This window comes from Patagioenas fasciata, chromosome 9, assembly GCF_037038585.1.
Source record: "Patagioenas fasciata isolate bPatFas1 chromosome 9, bPatFas1.hap1, whole genome shotgun sequence".
In the NCBI taxonomy this organism is placed as follows: domain Eukaryota; kingdom Metazoa; phylum Chordata; class Aves; order Columbiformes; family Columbidae; genus Patagioenas; species Patagioenas fasciata.
This window is the reverse complement of record NC_092528.1, coordinates 10397249-10417330: the sequence shown is the minus strand read 5'-3', so window position 1 is coordinate 10417330 and position 20082 is coordinate 10397249. Positions and strand designations below refer to the sequence as shown.

General features: G+C 40.1%; 1 protein-coding gene across 1 annotated transcript in view; it reads left to right on the top strand.

Annotated features, from left to right (window-relative positions):
- Window positions 1-5530, top strand: part of CAB39 (calcium binding protein 39) — a 40648-nt gene extending 35118 nt beyond the window's left edge. Inside the window, exons 6-9 of the mRNA XM_065844825.2 lie at window positions 279-338; window positions 1016-1081; window positions 1953-2096; window positions 2921-5530. Coding sequence (XP_065700897.1) covers window positions 279-338; window positions 1016-1081; window positions 1953-2096; window positions 2921-3109 — 459 coding nt within the window. The 3' untranslated portion in view covers window positions 3110-5530. The remainder of the gene's footprint in view (window positions 1-278; window positions 339-1015; window positions 1082-1952; window positions 2097-2920) is intronic.
- Window positions 5531-20082: the final 14552 nt, after the last annotated feature.

Genomic DNA, 20082 nt, shown 5'->3' with positions numbered 1-20082 from the left:
ACCCTTGATTGTTAATAGTTGTGTGCAGAGCACAGCCTTGATCCATAAACAGCATTCCTTGGGCTATTTACTGGTGTGATCAACATGGCGCATTGCAAACCTTTCCTAAGTGATGCCAACATCTTTAGCAGTGTCCGGATAACTGTTCTAAATGTCTCTGTTTAATGAAATAGCAAAGTTTTCTCTTGAATATCTTGTGTATACTCACTGTTGAATGAGAATATATATGTACTGTTTAAATATTTTAGTGAAAATACTGGTTTTGTGCTCTTTTACAGGATTTGCTTACAAGACACAAGTTGCTAAGCGCAGAATTTTTGGAACAACATTATGATAGGGTGAGCAGATGCATTTTAATATTCAGAATTTTCTAGTGCGTTGTATCTTATTTGAAGAAATCAGTGTATTTCATTCCTTGGTTAGCTTCACTGTTTGAAATTTACATACAATATTAAACCAATTGAACATACAGTAATTTCTGCCAAGCAGTAAAATTCAGTTCAAGACATTATTGTTGAATGTAAGAAAGGTGTAAAAGCAAGAGAAGGCGGCAGAAACCTAGATCTGATTTTTCCACTAGAGGGAACCCTTTCCTTGACTTTTTCTTTTGTCCGTGTTAACCCGGAACAACCAAAGAATGCAAGACAGCCCTCCTCCACCTGCTGGGGACTCCTGAAATCAGTGGACAGCGTTCAGTACCAGGAACTACTCGAGTTTAAGAAATAATGAGATAACTACATTTCAGTCTAAACACTGATGGCTCCTAAAAGAGTTGTTAGGGGTTTTTTTGGGGGGTGTGTGTGTTTTTTTGTGTTTGTTTTGGTTTGTTGATTTGTTTGTTTTGAGCATATACAATGCTTAAACAGTAGTGACTTACAGGAACCTACTGAGATTTCAGATTTGTTTACATTTTTGTTAGGGATTTGCGTGTCCTCTGGTTTGTTACAATCATTTGGAAGAAGAATGTGGATGACACTTGGAAAGGTCCTAACCCTTTTCTTTATTCTGTGTTTAGTTCTTCAGTGAATATGAGAAGTTACTTCATTCGGAAAATTATGTGACAAAGAGGCAGTCACTTAAGGTAATGCAAAAATATTTTCTTCTTAAATGCAAAGTTAGAGAATTCCTTCAGTTTCAAGATGGGTTAACTTTAATTGAAATAACTTCAGTAACTGCCTTAAATAGTGTTTACTTTAGTTTTTCATGTGTTCTCATAGTTGGGATTAGCTACTTTTCTCTAGTACAGTCTTTCCACTACTTAGTGTCCAACACACATTAAGTAATTTCTCTGCCTGTGCAGAAATGGCTGTATGCAATATGTTTATTTTGGTTGGGTTTTTTCCTTCAACAAATCTGGATGCATTTAAATAGTTTAATAAATATTCGCATGGTGTGACTAGAGCAATACTAATCTTATATTCAAGTAGGTCAGAAATAGTGAATATAAATATAATACATAACCTGTAGCAAGGGTGATACTTGTAGGCAATTTTCTTTTACTCCCCTCTGGACAAAGAAGGTAGCAAAAGAAGTGTAAATATTTCTCTTTTGAAGTATTAATTTTTCATTTTGTGGTGTGTGTGGTTTGTTTGGTTGTGGGTTTTTGTTTGGTTTTTTGTTGGTTGGTTTTTAATACCACATTCTTGTTGGTGATGTATAGATTCTGTATCAATGAAAAAAATACAGAAATCATGGCGGGGGAAAAGGAATGAAAAAGACTTTTCTTTCAATTCCAGTTCATAACAAGGGGGGAACAAAAGGTGATTTTCCACTTGTTGAGAAAAAGGAGAAAATGCACCCTGCGCTCAGAAATTCAGGACATTTGAGTTCTGTTGTTACTATATTTACAGACCAGTGTCAGCTCCTCAGTGTGTTTGAAAGCACTTATGAAAAAGTTGTTTCTTACATCCAATGTCAGTCATTTTTCATTGAGTCTTGTTCTCAACTTTTAGCTTCTTGGTGAATTGTTATTGGACAGACACAACTTCACAATTATGACCAAGTACATCAGTAAACCTGAAAATCTCAAGCTAATGATGAACCTTCTACGAGACAAGAGTCGTAACATTCAGTTTGAGGCCTTTCATGTGTTTAAGGTATGTTTAAAAAAGCCCACAATAAAACAATAAAGGAAACCCACCAGAAGTTGTTTAGCTGAGTAAACTACTTAGCTGAGGCTAAATGAAGCTTATCTTAATGTCTGCTGAGTGGTTAAATAGACTGCTAATGTTTGTCATTATTATGATCCATCTTTACAAATAGCTATCTTTGTATCGTTTGAAAATTTTCAAGAAACTTTCATACAATTTTCAGTGTAATCTGTCTTAGAAAATTTTGTAATTAACAAAGATGAAGTGTGATAAGGAGGAGTGCATGATTTCATGTGAAATCATGAAGCACCTTGGAGTTCAAAAGTGTTTTCATCATACTGTGTGATCTTTGAAGGATACCAGTATTTTAGTCAAGTCACCTACATTTTCAAGCCTAAATAGTAGTTTGCACATAACAATATATAACTTTTGACTTTGCAGCAGACAAGTAGCTAAGTGTTTGGAGATACGAGGTATAAAAGTTTTCAGTGAACTTTAATATACCCAACTGGTGCTGTATATAATATTAAACCAAGCATTTGCTACAGAATTTAGCTGTGAGGTGTCTTCAGTGCTTTCTACAGTGGGTGTTGTGGCTCATCACCTCCCACAAATTGAATTTACTTTGGTACTAGTGTTCAGCTTACAATTTAAAAAACTGAGTAATTGTATTTTCAAACTTGCATTTGCTCCATTATTTTTCTGTAGAGATGCTGGATTAAAACATGACACTAAGTTTTTGTCATCACTATTTTGTTGGCTAGGTTTGTTTTCTTAACTTAACCTTCTGTTTCCTACTGTTACGCTAAATGCCTTTTATTTTCTTGCAGGTGTTTGTAGCCAATCCTAACAAGACACAGCCTATATTAGACATCCTTCTAAAGAACCAGACCAAACTTATTGAGTTCCTCAGCAAGTTTCAGAATGACAGGACCGAGGATGAACAATTTAATGATGAGAAGACCTATTTAGTTAAACAGATCAGGGATTTGAAGAGACCAACACAGCAAGAAGCTTAATCTCCAATAAACCCTTAAAATATTAAACCCCAATTCAGCATTTGCTGTTAGATATTCAGCATCAGGCACTCTTATTGATTCATGAGGAACATTACTGCTAATCTGCTGTTCAGTGAACGGTTTTTGTTCTTCTCTTTTCTTTTTTAGTCCAAGTTGAAAAACATAGCTGCTGCTTTCTTGCACAATGTGGACTTTCTTGATATTTGTGTCATTTCAGAATTCAAAGACACTGCTTGTTTTAGGAGTCCTGAAAAGAAAGATTCTAGGTTCGTGAAAGCAAACATATAGATACTAGTTTGGTTTAGGAGAGAAGGTATTAATGTAGTTAAGTAACAGGTTGCATGCTTGCAAATCTGAATAAATCTGTATGTTTGCACTTACCTTGTTTGAGATATGAGCACAATGTGACCTGTGCATACCTGGCACCATAGTATAAGATTATATGCCTTGATTTAAAAAAAAATGTGCAGTGCTTTATTTGTAATCAAAGGGGAAATGTATCTAAGATGTGATCTTATTGGGATTAACAGTTGTCTTGCAAATAAACTGATACTGAAACTTAGCAACTTTTAAAAGAGTGAAGTCTCAAGGTTGATAAGGAAAATGTATATATGCCTTTCACCGCTTTATAGGTTGTTTTTTTTTTTTTTTTTGACATGATTTGATTTTTCTGAGAATTGACTTGTAAACTTGGAAATATGTTCTAAGGGGTTTTGTTAATTTTACTTTAAAGGTATTTCAGACAGTAGACCTAGCAGTGGCATTTTGCATTTCATTTCAACAGTGCTTGCTGGTTTCTTTTGTATATAACTCCTAGGCTGCTCATTTCTTTAAAATATGATTTAATTTGTACAGCAGAGGAATGTTATTGTATTAGTCTGTAACTATTACCTAATATTGAGTTTTGCAAAATGAATGCTCACATGTAATTGAATACTTCAGATCACATGGAAATGCTGATTTAACAATCTTAAGTACTGCAGCATTAAAAGGAAAACAAACCACCACCAACAACAGAATTATTTGTATTCACTTATCTGATGGGGTGCCATCAGTTAGGGTAGGCTGAAATAGAGAACTGGAACCCTTTATACTACATTCTTACTGGATAATATTGGCCTTATTCAATTAAACTAGCGTTGTGCTCACCAGCTCTGCACATGGCAAAGGTTATGCTAAATTAGTATTGATTCCTCTTAACTTCTGGGGAGCTTGCAGTGCATCATTTCTTAGAGTAAATAACTCAGTACTGTAGTTGTGGAAGTGGATGATTTAATTCGTTCCAACTTCAAGAAACAATTTCATAGACATCCTAGGGTAACAAGATGATTAAATTTTGTTGATTTTGTTCTTTAATGCTGCAAACTATCAGTATTTATAAAAACAAAAGACCCAACTGATTTTGCACCATGTTTTTGTTACTGTGACCATACAAAAGGAATCTACTAAGTATAGCTAAATGATGTTATTAAAATTGTATCTATCCATCGTATAGTAGTGCTGACAACCAAGCAAACTTAGAGATTGGAGTCTGAAAGTTCAAATTCTGCATGGCTGAATCTGACTGAGAATGCTACAGAAAATGTTGCTTCCTGTCCTCTTCCTAATTAAAATATTGCAAATATCAGCAAAACTAAACTCCTAAGTGACGTTTAAGCTGATTTGAAAGCCTTCACAAGGGAAGTCAGGCCAGAAAATTGCCTGTTTTCACTCGCTTTTTCAAAGTTGCTCGTAACCTTGTAATTGGTCTTTTAAAGGTTCTTAATGTGTCCTTTGCAAACCAATTCATTTTGCTTACAGAAAAAAGAAATAGCTTACCCTGACCGAGGATCACTTACACAGGCAGGCAGAATTGGCCATGAGGTGATATTAGAGTTCAGTACTAACAGTCTATTGTATTTTGGTTTATCATAGCTCAGTGGAGGAAAATATTATTTGCCAAGTTACTCACCATAACATATAAGGCTTTCTCTTTAGAAAAATGTAGACATGCTAAAGATTTCCATATGTCAAGAAGTGAAAACATTTGGACTGGGATAGAGGTTATTCTATATTAGGCCTTGGAAACAATGGCTATGGTGACTTTTTTAATATGTGAAAACATTTGAATGTCGGCTTTCGAAAAGAAGTTGTGTTTAAATTAAAGCTCATTTGACGTGCTCTTGGTATTAAAAAACTATTGTTCTGGAAGTGGTTTCTTATCTGCTTGAAGGCTTAAGGGTATTACTAAAAGTTATTTAAATGTGAGCAGGTTTTGGTTTTGCCTTTTTTTTTTTTTTTTTTTTTTTTTTAAATGAGATGTATACAATTGTAATTCTACTTCCGTGGTAGCATTTCATTTCTCCTGAGGAAAATGTGTTTCTTATCCAAAAAATCTGGCTGGCCCCATAATTTAAATTGAAATAAAATTTTGAAGAAAAATGTGTGTTCTTTACTGTGTTACTGGAGAGGGTGAGTTTCTGGTGGATGTGTGTCTGTTCTCTTTATCGCCATAGAGGGGTTCAGCTTTCTCACTTTTAAATGTGACATAATTTTAAATCATTAAAAACTCTGGCTTACAAAAAACATTTTTAAGGAATTAAGACAATGTGCTGTATGAGAGATGTAATCAGTTTTAATTAATTGTTGGTAGCCCCTGTTGCCTATTTGTGGCATTACTTGCTGATTCAGTTCCTTTTTTGCATGACTGAGGGCAAAGAGAGGAGATGCTATTTCCTGTGTCGTGTCGACATACACGACCTGATAGGTAATTTTTGACCCTTCCCTTCTCTAATTTCAGGAGCCGACAGTGTGTGCAATCGGTAACTCTTTCCTTAGGAAATCCTGTGGCCTTTTTGCCTTTGAAACTGACTGCCTGTTTGTCATAGGTAACATCCCAAACTATTCAATGTGGCAAACACCGAGAGCGTGTTGCATTTAGAAAATCAAAACAAAATGAAAAAAATCCAAACATTTGGACGTTTTTGATGCAAATTCTTCAGATGGTTTTGTTTAGCAAAATTACTGAAAAATCTGCTTTCCTACCAGGAACACACTTGCAGACAAAAATATTTGGTCTTTACTAGCCCCCAGTAGAGGCTACACCTGTTTAAGCCTCTATATAAAATGTTAGTAGTATTCTCCGTCACTTTCAGTAAGATCACAGGTTACCAGGGGAAGGCGATTTATACTTGTAGTCAAACAAATTGCAGATTTTAATTAAAAGGAAGAGTGGTCAAGTCATGTAGTTGATGGGGTGTTTGGATGAGATGGCCTGGGCGGGAGGAGGCGTGGGCAGTGTGGGGAGATGCTGCACTGACCTCTTGAAACATGTTTTCCCACAGGGGGCTCAGCAGGACCTGCCCCAGGAGCTGCCCCCCAGGACTCACAGCAGGAGTTGCACTCGAGCTTGGGGAGCAGGTTGTGGACAAAGCTGCTGTGGGTAAGTTTGCTCTTGTTTGTGGCCTGCCAAGTCATGCCGAGCACGCGGCTTCAGCCGTTTCTCTTTTGCTGCTACCCCTTCTTTCCCCTTTATTCTAGATATTTGCTGGCTGCTTTGTTGAATAGTTTTCCTGTCCGTATTGCTTTCCCTTACATGGATATCCACTTGAGCTGATGCCATCTCATTGGGTGCAGTACCTTATTTTCTGTCATCATTTTGGTTTTTTCTTATGCCCCTGTACTCCTTTCTATGATGGTTTTGGCCTTTATGAGACTGTTTTTAGTGCTGTTTCTTTTAGCTTTTCAGCATATTGTAATTAAAATTGATGGTTAGTATCATAATGAGGCAAAAAAATTACCCTCCTTTTGCATGTTATCTCTTTAAATCGGTGCTCAACTTAAGCTGAGCACGTTGAACTTGTGAAGAGTTGTTTCCAGTGTGTGTAATCTGTATTTACAAGTATATCTAGGTGGATCCAGTTTAAATCCCATCTGACTGGAGGCAGGTAAAAATAACAAAAGAAAAAATCAAAATATGAAAAGAACTTGAGGGAGAGGGACACTTCAGTATATTGAACTCTGATGAAAATTGGTTATTTTGTGAAAGAAAAGACCTGCTTCCGACTTAGAGATAACTGCTGACTTATATCTGTTTAAAAAGCACCACCACAAAACCCTGAGTTATACAGCCAACATACAATTAGGTTTTTGATAAGTGTGTTGTATTCACGACAAAATATAAACGCAAGCTGTTTTTATTGGGCTCATACTGCAGATTCTGGTTTACACAACAAAAATAAGGATACTTTGTTTTCTTGTTCAAAAATGCACTGGCCAGAAATGGTTTTCTGTCACTTTTCAGAAGCAGACCTTCATGCTAAAGGTTTCCTCACCATCTATTGCAGGAGAGTTTTCCAGTTGTGCTGTGGTGGAGCTGAGTGTAACTCCGGTACTCCCCATGGCATCCAGTATGGGAGAGCATTGCACATCTGGAGGTGACCCTGCCAAACTGCCTTGTGTGTTCCTAATAATGGTAAAACTAAAGGACTGATCAAGAGGGCATGTTTGGAGGGAAGGAGGATAAAGAATATGCTGTACTATAAAAATATACTTTAGAGTTGGGGGTGGGGGTGGTAGATCTGTTTGATAAATATATATGCTACTTTTTATATCTATTGGAACAACTATGCATGTACTATTTAAGATAAATGATTATGACTGGAGTTGTCTGCTCTTTCCTAAAATTAAATCAACAGTAGATGTTCTTGTATTTCGTCCCCAGCAAGTGCCTTGTACTGAGCTGTCGTGGAGGATCCCGTTACAGTTCTCACTTCTTCCTCTTGCGGCAGCTTTGGGAACGCCTCACATCCCCCATGAGGGAACGCGGGGGATGAAACTGTGAGTGTTGCTTAACAAGGTTCTACTGTTGGAACAGATGTTGAACTAAATTTAATATTGCTTAGTACTATTTAGAGACAGGAGAGGATTAAGTTTGTGTTTAATTTGAACAAAAACAAGAGTAGAAGCTTCATAGATTGGGGTGGGGGGGGCTGTTTTGGCAAGTTTAAGACTACTGTGTATTCTAACATTAATAAGTAAGCATTCATAACTGTAGTTTGGGGCATATAATAAGGCATGCAATACATGTAGTACAGTATTTAAACAACTGAGGTGTGAGCAAGCTGAATTTTTGGCCTCAGCTCTTTAACAGGCTCTACATATTGTATGGAATTAAAAGAAAATGTGTGACTAAGAGAAATCAGGCTGTATTGCAGGCTTCTAGGCATCTAGACAGGTTGAGAAATACAGTCTGGAGATACTAAAAGGTGCAAAGGTTCACCTGGCTGTCAGCTTGCAGCAGCTGAATTTCCTCATCTTTTTCCACTTCTGGAATTACAAAGTGCTGGGTCATACCTGCTAATATCCAGTTACACGAAAACAGCATTTAACTGTTTACTATAATGCTACATTTTTTACATAAAACATTTTTGCCTTAGCCTATAGTTTCTTAAAGAAACCAGCATATTGGCAGGGCAAGGTTTTTGTAATGTCTCTTCAGGCTATTAGAACAGTAGGGAAATCCTTTAGGCTTAACTTTGCATTGCTGCACATGCTTCATCTTTGAGAAGCACTTACAAAACACAGATATGCAGATTAGGGTTGAATCTTAGCTGTAAGTCATACCAGAGCAATGTTGTAGAAAGAAAAAAGCACAGATAAAGCTAACATAACAAGAACACTTACATACCTACAGAGAAGCACAAGATGAGTTCATTTGAAGTTGTGAATAGCTCGTAAATACCTGTTATTTAATTTAAAAGATGAAATGGTTTGTCACACTAGGCTGTAGGCCGTCAAAGTGCAATGTATAGAGTCACAGAATCATTTTGGCCAGAAGAGACTGTTAAGATCTGTTATATGGCACACACTATACGGACAGGATTGGAATTTTGGCTTCAGTTTATCTAATGTTAGATATTTTTACGAAGAACAAAGAGTGAAAGAGCTATGATGGCCAGTGGCTGGAAGCGTTCTTGCTTCTTGGTGTTACTTGGGAAGCTGAAGTCCAGCTCTGTTTTCTAATGCCAGTATTTCCCATCTCTTGGGTAATCACCCAGTTTGGGTGAAACCGGCGTGTGAACAGGGAGAGACATGGTGACAAAACCAAAGTTATTAAAATATCAGGGAAAAGCACATGTCTCTTATTGTTCCTTTACAATTTTAAAATGTGACTCCTTTTTATTTTTGATAGGAGAATAAACTGAAAGCTGGCATGAGGTACTGTAAACTTCTCTATGGAAGCATTTTAAAGAACATTAACTTGTGATTTCATTTCTGTTAGCTGAATGCTTCTTCTGAGCTATGTTTTTTTTCTTTTAGCCTTTACTGGTGTAAATTAAATACCCCTTGGCTATGCACTGCACTCTTGGTAACTAGTAACACTGGCAGCTGTGCGCATGTGGTTTTATAATTTGAAGTGTGCTCTGATAGAAGCTTCAGATGTGAAAGAGCTAAGTAGGCTAAATTTGTGGGGACAGTAGGTTATTGACAATTCTCGATGTCTCAGTTCCAAAAAGAAAATCCTTCTTATTTTACTAGTAAAGGTTGTTCAAAACCTAGAAATTGCTAATAGTTGTGGATAGATATTTATGTTGGCTGATGACTCTTCAGAAAGACTGCTAAACTGCAATCTAGTTTGGAAAAACATCTCCTAGGCAGGTAACACCCAAGGTGAAATATGACTGCGTGGTGTGTGGTTCCAGCCTGTTCCCACCAGCTGTCCAGGTGCTGCTGCCAGCTCCTGCGCAGGAGAATCGGCACCGTGGCCGCTACAACTGCCCCTGGCTCTGGAGTCAGCTCCTGCTGGCTGAGCTGGCTGTGCCTCATCTCACAGACTTTCTTCCACATGGGATGAAAACCTCCAGGGAAAAGAACCTGGAGCAAGATAGGACAGTGAAGCGAAGGGTCGGAAAAGATGGGGTTTTGCAGCAGAGCTGCCGGCATTCTCTTACCACAGGACTGCAGTGTGAACAGTAGTTTTGTGGTACCTGTCTTTGACTCAGATAACCGTGGGTAGTCAGACACATGAGCTGAACTGTTTATGTTCTGGGGATATAATGGTTTGTAAATCTTATCTCTTCTGGTGCTCCCACTCTTTGTGTCTGCACTTCCAAGTCCCTAAAGGATACTTTCTGCAGCTCTGTTTTCTGTTAGTTAATCCCCCTTTTACCAAGTTTAATTCTTCACTTAAAAAATCCCAATCATTTTGGCAAATCACTTCTTTCCACTGTTGCCCTTCCCTTCAAATGTCTACTGTTTGTCTTTTTAGTCCTCTTTTGAGGAGCTCTTCTGGATATCTTAGGAAGTGTTCTTTAATTGCTGAATCTCATGTAAGAAGTGCAGTTATTTATGTCTGATAATTTTTCCACAGTTGTAAAGGGTTTATCATCCAGTATCATTGCTGCAGGCAATGTGGTTTCCTATAGACCAATACTTATATATCCCTAGAAAACAGTGAATAGGTAAAGTGAGAGGGGATGATGAGTACAGCACATACGGGGCTCATGAGAGTTTTGATGGTGTTGTGGTGAGGGATGGGAGCAAACAGCTCAGTTTGACCAGAATGAATCTTCCTAATGGTCGAGGTGCCACAGGTTTGGCATGGGAGTTGGTTAACAGGTGATGTTAGGAAGCCAGGTGCTATCAACACCCACACACAGCTGTGTGGGGCGCTGAGTACCTGGAGTTGATAACAGATTTATAAAGCAGCCAGTGGTTTACCTCTGCTTTCAAAATGCTGCCCTGTTTGTATAAGCCCTTGTATTAGGGTTTCTGGTGTCAATGACACGCTCTGTCAGTGAGCAAGCTTTTGCCGTCTTTTCTGTCACTTCTGTGCTGTAGGTAGGTGACTGGGACAGTCTTCTGGTCTCAAGCTGGCAGGCAGGGTGCTGTTACAGGTGAACCTTGCGCTCCGAACAGTCAAGTGGTATCTGTATCATCCTGTGACTAGACAGCAGTCTGCATTGAATCTTCTGAACTCAGCAGAGATCAGATCTTTGATTTCCTGTTCTCTCAAGTCCGTTAGTCCTAAAGACTGGTTCTGCTGTAGCAGTTTGATTTGCTGTGCTGCTACCAGACATGACAGGTTTCAGGACTAATCTGTGCCCTAGTGCCCAAGTTCAGACTGACCCTTGCGATTTGCTTGCAAGGTAAATATCTCCAACCAGACCCTGTCTCCTTCCACTAGTGTCTTGTTTATTAGCACTCTCAGGACAAGAAAAGGCAATTGCAAATCAGTCAGTGTTTAAATGGGTGCACCAAGGGAACGAAGGAGCTCGAAACATTGCCCAGACAACAGCTTCATGGCCTGATGTGAAGGTTGTTCTCAGGACTGGCCTGCAGCTGCTCCTGGAGAGCACTGGGTGATGATACCCATGCCACTGCTATTTGCCGCTTCAGAGAAAATGCTTTTTGTGCCAACATTTCCACCCTTCTCCAACCTTATCCTCTGGCACAGTCCAGTGCTCATTGAAGGCTGCTGGAAATAACGGTGTCTGGAACGACTGGCTGGAGTAAGGTCCTTCAGCCTGTAGCTGCTGAACCTATGGACACGTGTGGTTTGCAATGTCCACAGGTTTACCTTCACTATACAGGGAGGTTTTCTGTTATTTATTGGGGAAAATAAAGTCAACAGATTATGGGTCAAAAGTCCTGTTACAGCCAGGAGATGGCTTTAATTTCATTGTACTTATCTTACAGTGTGGCCCTTAGCCTCAGGAGGCAGAAGATAAGTGAGAAGGTATCTCTGCCCAGGGAGAGTATTGGAAGTTCTCATCTGAGGGTCTCCACACCACAAAAACTCCTGTCCCAAAGTGGGTAGTCTTTTGTCCATTTTTGCCTCCACAGCAGCGGAGGACACAGAAGCGGATCTGAGCCAGACACTGGTTGTTCCTAGTGATTAACAGTTCAAGGTTTTGGATCTGGCTTCCTTGATATTTCTGTGCCTGATCCAGAGCTCACTGAAATGTGAAAGAAGATTGCTGGTGGCTTGGAGTGCTTTTGAGCTGGCCTCTAGGACAGTCCAGGTCTCAAGGTATTCCTGAGCAGTACTGAGTGGGCAGAGGAACATCTTCTTTTAGCCAAGTGCAGGAGCTCAGGCATTATTGTTTACAACGTAAAAAGAAGCAAATGAAGACAAAGCCTTGGGAGCTTTCCAAGCTGTATGAGAAACTTTCGCTTGGTGAGCCAAGGACTGGAGCAAGTCTGCTTTCCACTGGATTTGTCTCCCGTTCATGTTGCCCATGACAGGTGGGAAGCAGCATGGAGGTGGCCACTGTGGCTCTGCATGGGTGTGTTGCCCAGTTTACTGGTGCCAAGGAGAGTTTGTGCCTTGGTATGGGGTGAAGGCAGCCAGCAAAGGAAGCGGGATGGGGAGGAAGAGACAGCTACAGCTATTTCTAGTGTCAATGTGGAGCAGCTGACTGGCAGCATCCAGCAGGTACGTGACTCTGGAGGGGGAGTTGGGGTACGAGGGTTGAGGGAGCGGGGATGGGAGAGATGAGGATGCTGTCCTGCAAGGTGGCTCGGGGCTGAAGGGGGTTGGGGAGGAGGAAGTGGTTCCAGCAGGGAGGAAAGGATATGGACAGGGAAATACTAACTCAGAAGGCATCTGGGATTACTGGGAAGCGCCTCCTCCCTCACTGGAAAATGTGTGTCTGGGCCTGTGTCTTGCAGATGGAGATCCCTGCACGGGGCTCCTGTAAGCTTCTACCCTGCCCCGTAGGTGGGGAGGGTTATTGAACATCACCACCTATCCTGCCCAGCAGGCACTGGTGACACTCATGGCTGTCAGAAATGCTGCAGTCACGCAGGGCCATGTGACATTTGTAGTCACAGCCCTTGCTTTGTCTGAGACTGGGTCTCTGAATAGACTTGCCTCCGTCTTAAAGTGTCTAAAATTGATGGGGATCCTCTGGGGCATTGCACAGTTTGGTTAGTCCAAGTCAATTCAAAAGGAAATACTGTGTTTCGATCCTCTTTACAAACCAACCTTTAACATTTTTTTGGCAGAAACAACCTTTTTCCCCTCATGGAAAATTTCTGTTTTCTCAGGAACAGAATTCTCGGTCAAAAGATGGCCCCTATGGAAAAACCCAATCAGCTCCAGTTCTAAAACTCGATGCCAGAAATCATCTAGCAGGCATTAGCAGAGTGTGACTCGGGGTGTAATGTATCATTAGATCCTAACTGGGGCAACATAACCGCATGAATTTGAGAACACAAGCAGGCGCTCAGCATCTCTGACTCAACATGCAGTAGGCAATCCACCGAAACCACACATGCAGAACAGAGGAAAAAGGGTTATAATCATTTTTCAGTTTTGAAAGCTCAGTTCTACCCTGAGAAAGAAACTGGCAAAATGTCATCAGTTGTACCATATCTGCGTCCTCTTCCTGAGTTCCAAATCCAAAGTGTTCGCTTTCAAATAGGAAGATGCTTTTTTTTTCTGTTTTAGCAGATACTTTCACCAACAACCAGTCTGAGAAAGGAAAATGTTTCCTCCTACTATAAGAACTATGCTGGGGAGAAAATGATCTGGTGTGTTTGCAGGCACAACAGACTTAAATGTTGGAGTTTGTTCTGTTGATGCAGAAGAAATAATAGTCTCCAGCCCTTCTTCCACAACTCTGCTGCTGCTTTTCCACTCAGAAAAGAGACCAGCCAACTGAGAAAGTACTGTTTCCTTCAGCAGAAAAAGGATTTGAGATTCAAGCCTGTCTCAGAAGGTAGCGTAAAGTCTATTCATGGAAGCATTGCCTGATTTAGCACACATCCTGGGAAAAAAGCAGGCTTCTGGGCAGGTAACATGACTTGGCAGTGCAAGAAAATATCATGTTGGGAAGGGAAAAGGATGGAGAAAGGCAGGTGTGAAGTGCTTCAAGATGTAGTCCCGATAGCACAGGAGCTCTTACTGGAGGAACAAATGGATTAGTCCTTTTCCTAAAGAGGGACTTCTTCCAGACACACCTAGAGAAACTGTCACAGACCAAATTGCAATAAATATCCAGCCACCGACCTATCCGTATAATTTATTGTGAAAGGCAATGAAAAGGTGTTTTATTGATCACGAATTTCACTCCAGGTATCAAGGACAAGTTTCCTCTGTGTAAGGATAGCGCTGAACTTTTGGAGAGCTCTTGTATTTTTTTTTTTTTAAGCTAAACCATTAGCAATTTAAAGATGTTAATTTTTTTTCTCTTAAAAAATTTGTTGCAGCTGAACTTACTTGGTTTAGTTTGGTTTCTGAATGCTCAGATATGTTGACTTTATTCTGCAGCCTTAAGAATCCAATGCACTAACCAGTGTCCTTCCTCATGTGCTTGATTCTGACTTGTGCATCTCTTTGAAGCTGTTTCCCTCAGAGACTTCAATTCTAGGCAATTTTTAATGTAAAAAGAAGCAGGAGCAAAAAAAATCCTTTTAGAATAAGAAAGAACTACTGAAAAAACCCTGTCATGTCCTCTATGCATTATAAAAAGGGGAAAAAAAGTAGTTCAGAGGTTCTGTGCCCGCTTCCATTGTAGGTCTCCTTTGATCACTTTGTTCACACAGTTGTGTCCTGTTTTGGGGGTTTTCTCTAGTGGGAGCCTTCCCCTCAAAGAAACAGATTAATAACCTCTCTCTTGTTTGTCCTTATGTAAAACAACACTGCTGCCTTTCAGATGCCATCATGAGCTGCCCTTGCACTTTGAAACAAAATCCTACTGGCTTTTCCTGTTGTCATGTCTTGGTTTTGAGAGTGATAAAAATGAAAGTTAAAACAGGATGAGAGCATTTAGGACCCATCATATTTCTTAGAGTTATGGAATTAGGAGCACTCAGCATTTCACTGCTCCTGCAGGAAAGACCATCTGAGTGCTTAGTGAAGGAAGTCTTGTTTCTGGAGGGTTGAGCGTGGTTGCAATCTCATCATAGCAAGATTTCCACCTGGGCAGCTGTTGGCAGTTCTGAAATGTTCAGTTAACCTGTTATCTCTTCTGAATATAAATATGTATTTAAAAAGAAGTAGAAAGTAATAGGAAGTTTTGTCATGCAGGGTGATACGCAAACCCTAAACATTCTTTGTTTATCTTCTGTCTTTGCACTGAGTGCAGGATTGCGTAATGTCACAACTGCTGAATATTTTTGCTAGTAAAGTGATGCATTTTAATGAAATTCACCGTTTAAAGTTCAGTTTTTCCTTAAAGGTACGCAGTTGTGCAGAAAGACATGCTGACCCTAGATATGCAGTCCTCTGAAGAGGACTGTTGGGGATATGAACTAGAAAAACATCCTTTCATATAATTCACACAGAAGAAACCATGGAGAGTTTCTGGGCCAGTTAACTACATAGATGTATGCCATTCACCTTGGTTAGTTCAGCTGGCCATTTCAAACTGACACCGTTCACGGTCCGATATCAACAAGTCAGGGTGTGCGTGTCCTTCTGACACACACTGCCCATGGCAGTTCAGTGGCTCACCTCTGAAGGGCGTTTTCATGGCGGAAGAAAGCAGATACAAAAGCTTTGCAAAATTCAAGATGCATTTATCCACAACAAAGAATGTATAGTTCTCAGCAAACAATAAGCATTTATTCATTTCCGTGCTTGGTTTTTTTTGGTGTTCTTTTTTTTTTTTCCACTGCTCAAGTGTTCTCTGTGTTGAGGTTGAATCTTTCAGGGTTCAGTAGCTCTCTGCCAGCAGATGTCTTCTTTCCTGAAACAGAGGCCCTGTTTTCTCCTAGCGTCTTTGCCCTTGTCTAGCCCCAGTGTAAAATATCCTTTGCTGTAAAAATGTGTTTCTTATTTCTCTCATTTGCCCAAGGTTCCTTTCTCTCTGAATGTTGTCTTTTATCTTCTCAGATCCAGCACTAGCTTGATCTTGCTTTCATCTGCCGATATTATCCCATCATCAGCTAGCGAGAGAAGCGGACAAGAAAACTGACTTTATCAGGAGCAGTTATTCTTTTGTTCTCCAGAGTTCCGAAGGGCTTGGCTTCTAATGGTCTCTGTTCAATCTGTGGATAAGCAGGTTAAAGACACCATGGTCTTTACTCAGCATAGGAACATGGAGCAATAGGCAGTGAAAGTTGGTCAAAAGATAAGGAAGCAAACGCTTAGGTTTCAAGCAAATAAATTTGATTCAAGAGGTTTCCCTACCTACCGCAGTGTCAGTGAAGCTGTGACAGCTCACTCCTGAAATTTTAGACTGCAGTACAAAATGTGAGTGTTCTTTGGTAAGGGTAAAGGCTTGAATAGGTATGGCATTTTTTTTTTTGGTTCTGTGAAGACAATGTAATCTACTATCTAGGAAAGGATGATCAAAGAAACACTGTCCTAGGGAGTTGCAAGTACCTGCTGGGCAAGTAAAGTAAGTGATGCTTAAAGGTCAGGGCGCTCTGTTGGTAAGAGAGATGTATTGAAAGGGTAAAAGCACCACAGTGGGCTTCCTGCGTCACTACAGCAGGTGCTGTATGAGGTTGAGAGAATGGCTGAACAAAGCAAACCACAATCGTGACAGGATATTTAAAATAAAGTGAGGGAATAATGAGTCATCTGCATTTACTAAAGTGAAGGGCAAGAGATTTCTGCCTGAGTTCATTTATGTATGGACTATGAAGGCAGCCTTTAACAAAAGCGGAAGAAAAATCCCAGTTTCGTTCACTTTAACCCAACCAACTAAAACCTCTTTACACTGTGGAAGTTACCAATTATGTAATGTTGTTACCAAAACAATCAGTATTTTTCAGGAGTCTTTGGTTTAATCTTTCATTACTCGTTGCCCAGCCAGTGGGTCAGGGCAAGCTCATGAACTGCTCTGCTGCTGTGTTGGGTCAAGAAGACTTGCTGCAAGGCCTTAAACAGATAGAGAGCACAGGTTTATCTGGAATGGATTATCCCCATGTAATAGATAATGTATTGATTTGGGAATTTATTTTATTGGATTTTGTGTTCCTTAGTGAAAGCTGGGCTTCCCAAAAGGAATGCTTATTTGGGGGGAAGACCATGCCAATGCATTTTCCAAGAGATTCCTGCTATTTTGTGCAGATTTATACTTCAGACCCTCTAGTACATTAAGTGACCTCTTTATCCATCAGAAGCTTTTTCCTAAGAGCTTTTATGCAAGTTCTGTTGCTACTTACTACTCTGGTAGTAAATCAGGTTGCATATGTTGGATGCTTAAGGTGCCCAGCTCTGACACAGGTGATGTCCTCCGAAACAGTCCTCCTTAACAAAGCTGGCCGGTGCCGCCAAGAGAGCTCACTCCTCTTGGAAACTCTCCATGTGGTCTGTTACTATCTGTCTGTTGGTATGAAGACAAACATCTAGCAAGAAACAGAAGTCTGATAATGTGCACAGTGTGAGTGCGTGTGTAGGGATTGTGTCTGTTGACATCATTAGTGCTTGGTCACCTAGGTGATGGATCTTGCTGCTATAGTAACCTGGAGGCTACATTACTCATCAAATATGAATTGCAACAAAGAGGAATGTTTAAGGTGTTTATATCTTGTGTTTTCTGTAACCCTCTCAAAATGTTTACAAGAACTGTAAAATGAGGCTTCTAAGTCTCTTTTTTTTTTTTCCTCAGGACTATATCCTGGAAAAGACCTGATATTTATGCCCAAGCATCAAACTTAGGATAGATATTTTTAAGAAAGGTAATGCTATTGCTTACTGCCTTCTGAACTGATTCAGACACCAGCATGTTTTGGTGTCTCTCTGAGATCTGTGAAAGATGACTCATGAGTCACAAGAGCACAGAGTGGCAGATCAGCTTATAAGATTGCTGATTTTTCTTTTTAATGACTATATAAAATCAGGTGTGTTTTCAGGTGTCCCACAGTTTATGCCATTCATTACCCACAGTGTGTCTTCTTTTTCATTTGGACATCAAAGTTAAGCGATTTTTTAAAATTCCTTAATTCCTATATGGTGGTACTTAATGCAAGAGAGATGTCATCTTTGCTCTCTTGTCCCTGAGACCTTCTGAACAGGAACATGGCAATTACTGGATGTGTTGAATTTGCTTGCTCTGGCTTTTATTTCATTTGGGCTGCAAAGCAGAGGATACTTACATAGCAAAGGCTAGATTGATCTCTGCCAATTGCTGACGCTGAGCTTGCTTGAATATGTATAATATGTGTTGATGTTATAAATAAAAGCAGCTCTGTCCCTTGCACTGAAAGCTCTTTGTCAACCATGCAATACTGAGATTTTGTTAGGTATTAATTAAGTTACGAGTACATATAGGATGCCGTGTATTGCTAGGAGGGATGGCAGATTCTTTCCATGTGACCCAATTTGTAGGTTTGGGTATGACAAACAGGATATCTGAACAAAAGGGTTTTCCACCGAGTCACCTTCCCAAAGAGACAATGAAACCGAGGATGTCCAAGCGGTTGCTTGGCTTGGGTTCTCAGTGAGACATTTTTGTCTGCATGTCTGTTGAACGTGCTGGTCATGGTTTTATTGTTATTATTTTTTCTTCTTCTTTTTAGTATGTGTTTTCAGTGCTGGATTCAAAAGCAAGGCACCAAAAAGAAGTACCAAATCTAAGGAACCAGGGCAAGAAGGAGGGTGCCTGCTGTGCAAACATTTTGGGCAATGGCTGGGCATCAGGCAAAAATTTCAGTAATGACAGAAGAAGAGAAAGTGGGGAGAGAAGATTCAGGCTCTTTCTTGTAAAGTCCTACATCCAGTTAACATTGCAGTTTCCATCTCCTAAGGATTATTATTAGTTTTATAGTGTTCTGTGGTACTTCATCCCTCATAGGTTCAAAGTAGTTGTAGTTTCCTGAGCACGTTATGTAGAACTCTGAGCTGCTCATCAAGATCATCTGATTAAAGAGAGGGAGCAGACTCATTTAGAGGATGTGGCTGTCACGAAACGCCACAGCAATTATCTCTGAACTTTGAAAACTAGTTCTTCAACAAACTTCTGGAGAGAAACTAACTTTTCTTTCCTCCTTCCCTGTATGAAACCTGCTGGTGCTGGTATTTCATGTCATGCTTCTGTGTGTTCTGCTCTTGCCAGGATGCATTCTATTCAGGCTGAGCATGCTCACCCCTAGCAAGCCCTGAAGAAGAGAAACACTGAGGTTCATATGATGAACCTGTTGGTTCAAATGCTGCTTTGGCAGAGCTCAGGATGAGGTGGGAACTGAGGAAGAATGCAGCTTTTCCTTGGAGCTGAACTTAGTGGGACTGAGACCTCCCACCTGCCTTATCCCACAGTGTTACTTACATCTGTTCTAGTCCCACGCCTTTAGTTGCCTTTTATCATCCTCAACCAGCATCTCCTCTAGGTTCCCTTTCTCCTGCTTTTGTTCCTAATCTGTATCTTAACACTTGTATTCAGATGTAAAGATGAGGAACAGGGCCCTTCCCACTTCCTGAGCTTTCTTGGCTTTCAAGCTTAAATCCCGTTCTTTTCCGTAGAGCTTTCTCACCAACCTGGATTCGCTCCCTGCTGCTCACAGCCTTTCCAGAAGTTATACAAAATTCTCTATGTGTGTTCTTCCAAAGTGTTTTGATTTGTGGAACCTCTAACATGTTTCCAGTTAAATTGTGGATACTGCTATAGAAAAAAACACCCTCTAAATTATAGAAAAAGTATAAACTGTGCAAGAGTTCTGGTGGCTTTGTTGCCTCTGGTATGGTGCCTGCTTATCCAACGACATAAAAATACAGATTGGGTATTTAGGGTGCTGTCTCCAAGCCACCTTTTTCCTTCCCTTTCTCACCATCCCTCCTCACTTTTTTGCTTATACGTGTTGGGACGTTTTTCGTGCCACAGCAGGCAACCAACATGAACAAGCATCCTGGCTCTGGCTCCAGACAGTCCTGCCACCACCGTTGTTAGCTGAATGTAGTGGTTCGGGTCAAATCCATTGCACATCTGGTCTGTGCATACTTTTTAAAATGTGGATACTTTTTGTTTTAATAATGTCTGAAGGATGCTAAGTTTTAGCCTATTATAGACTAGAGTTTATAAAAGAGAGATAACTGAGAT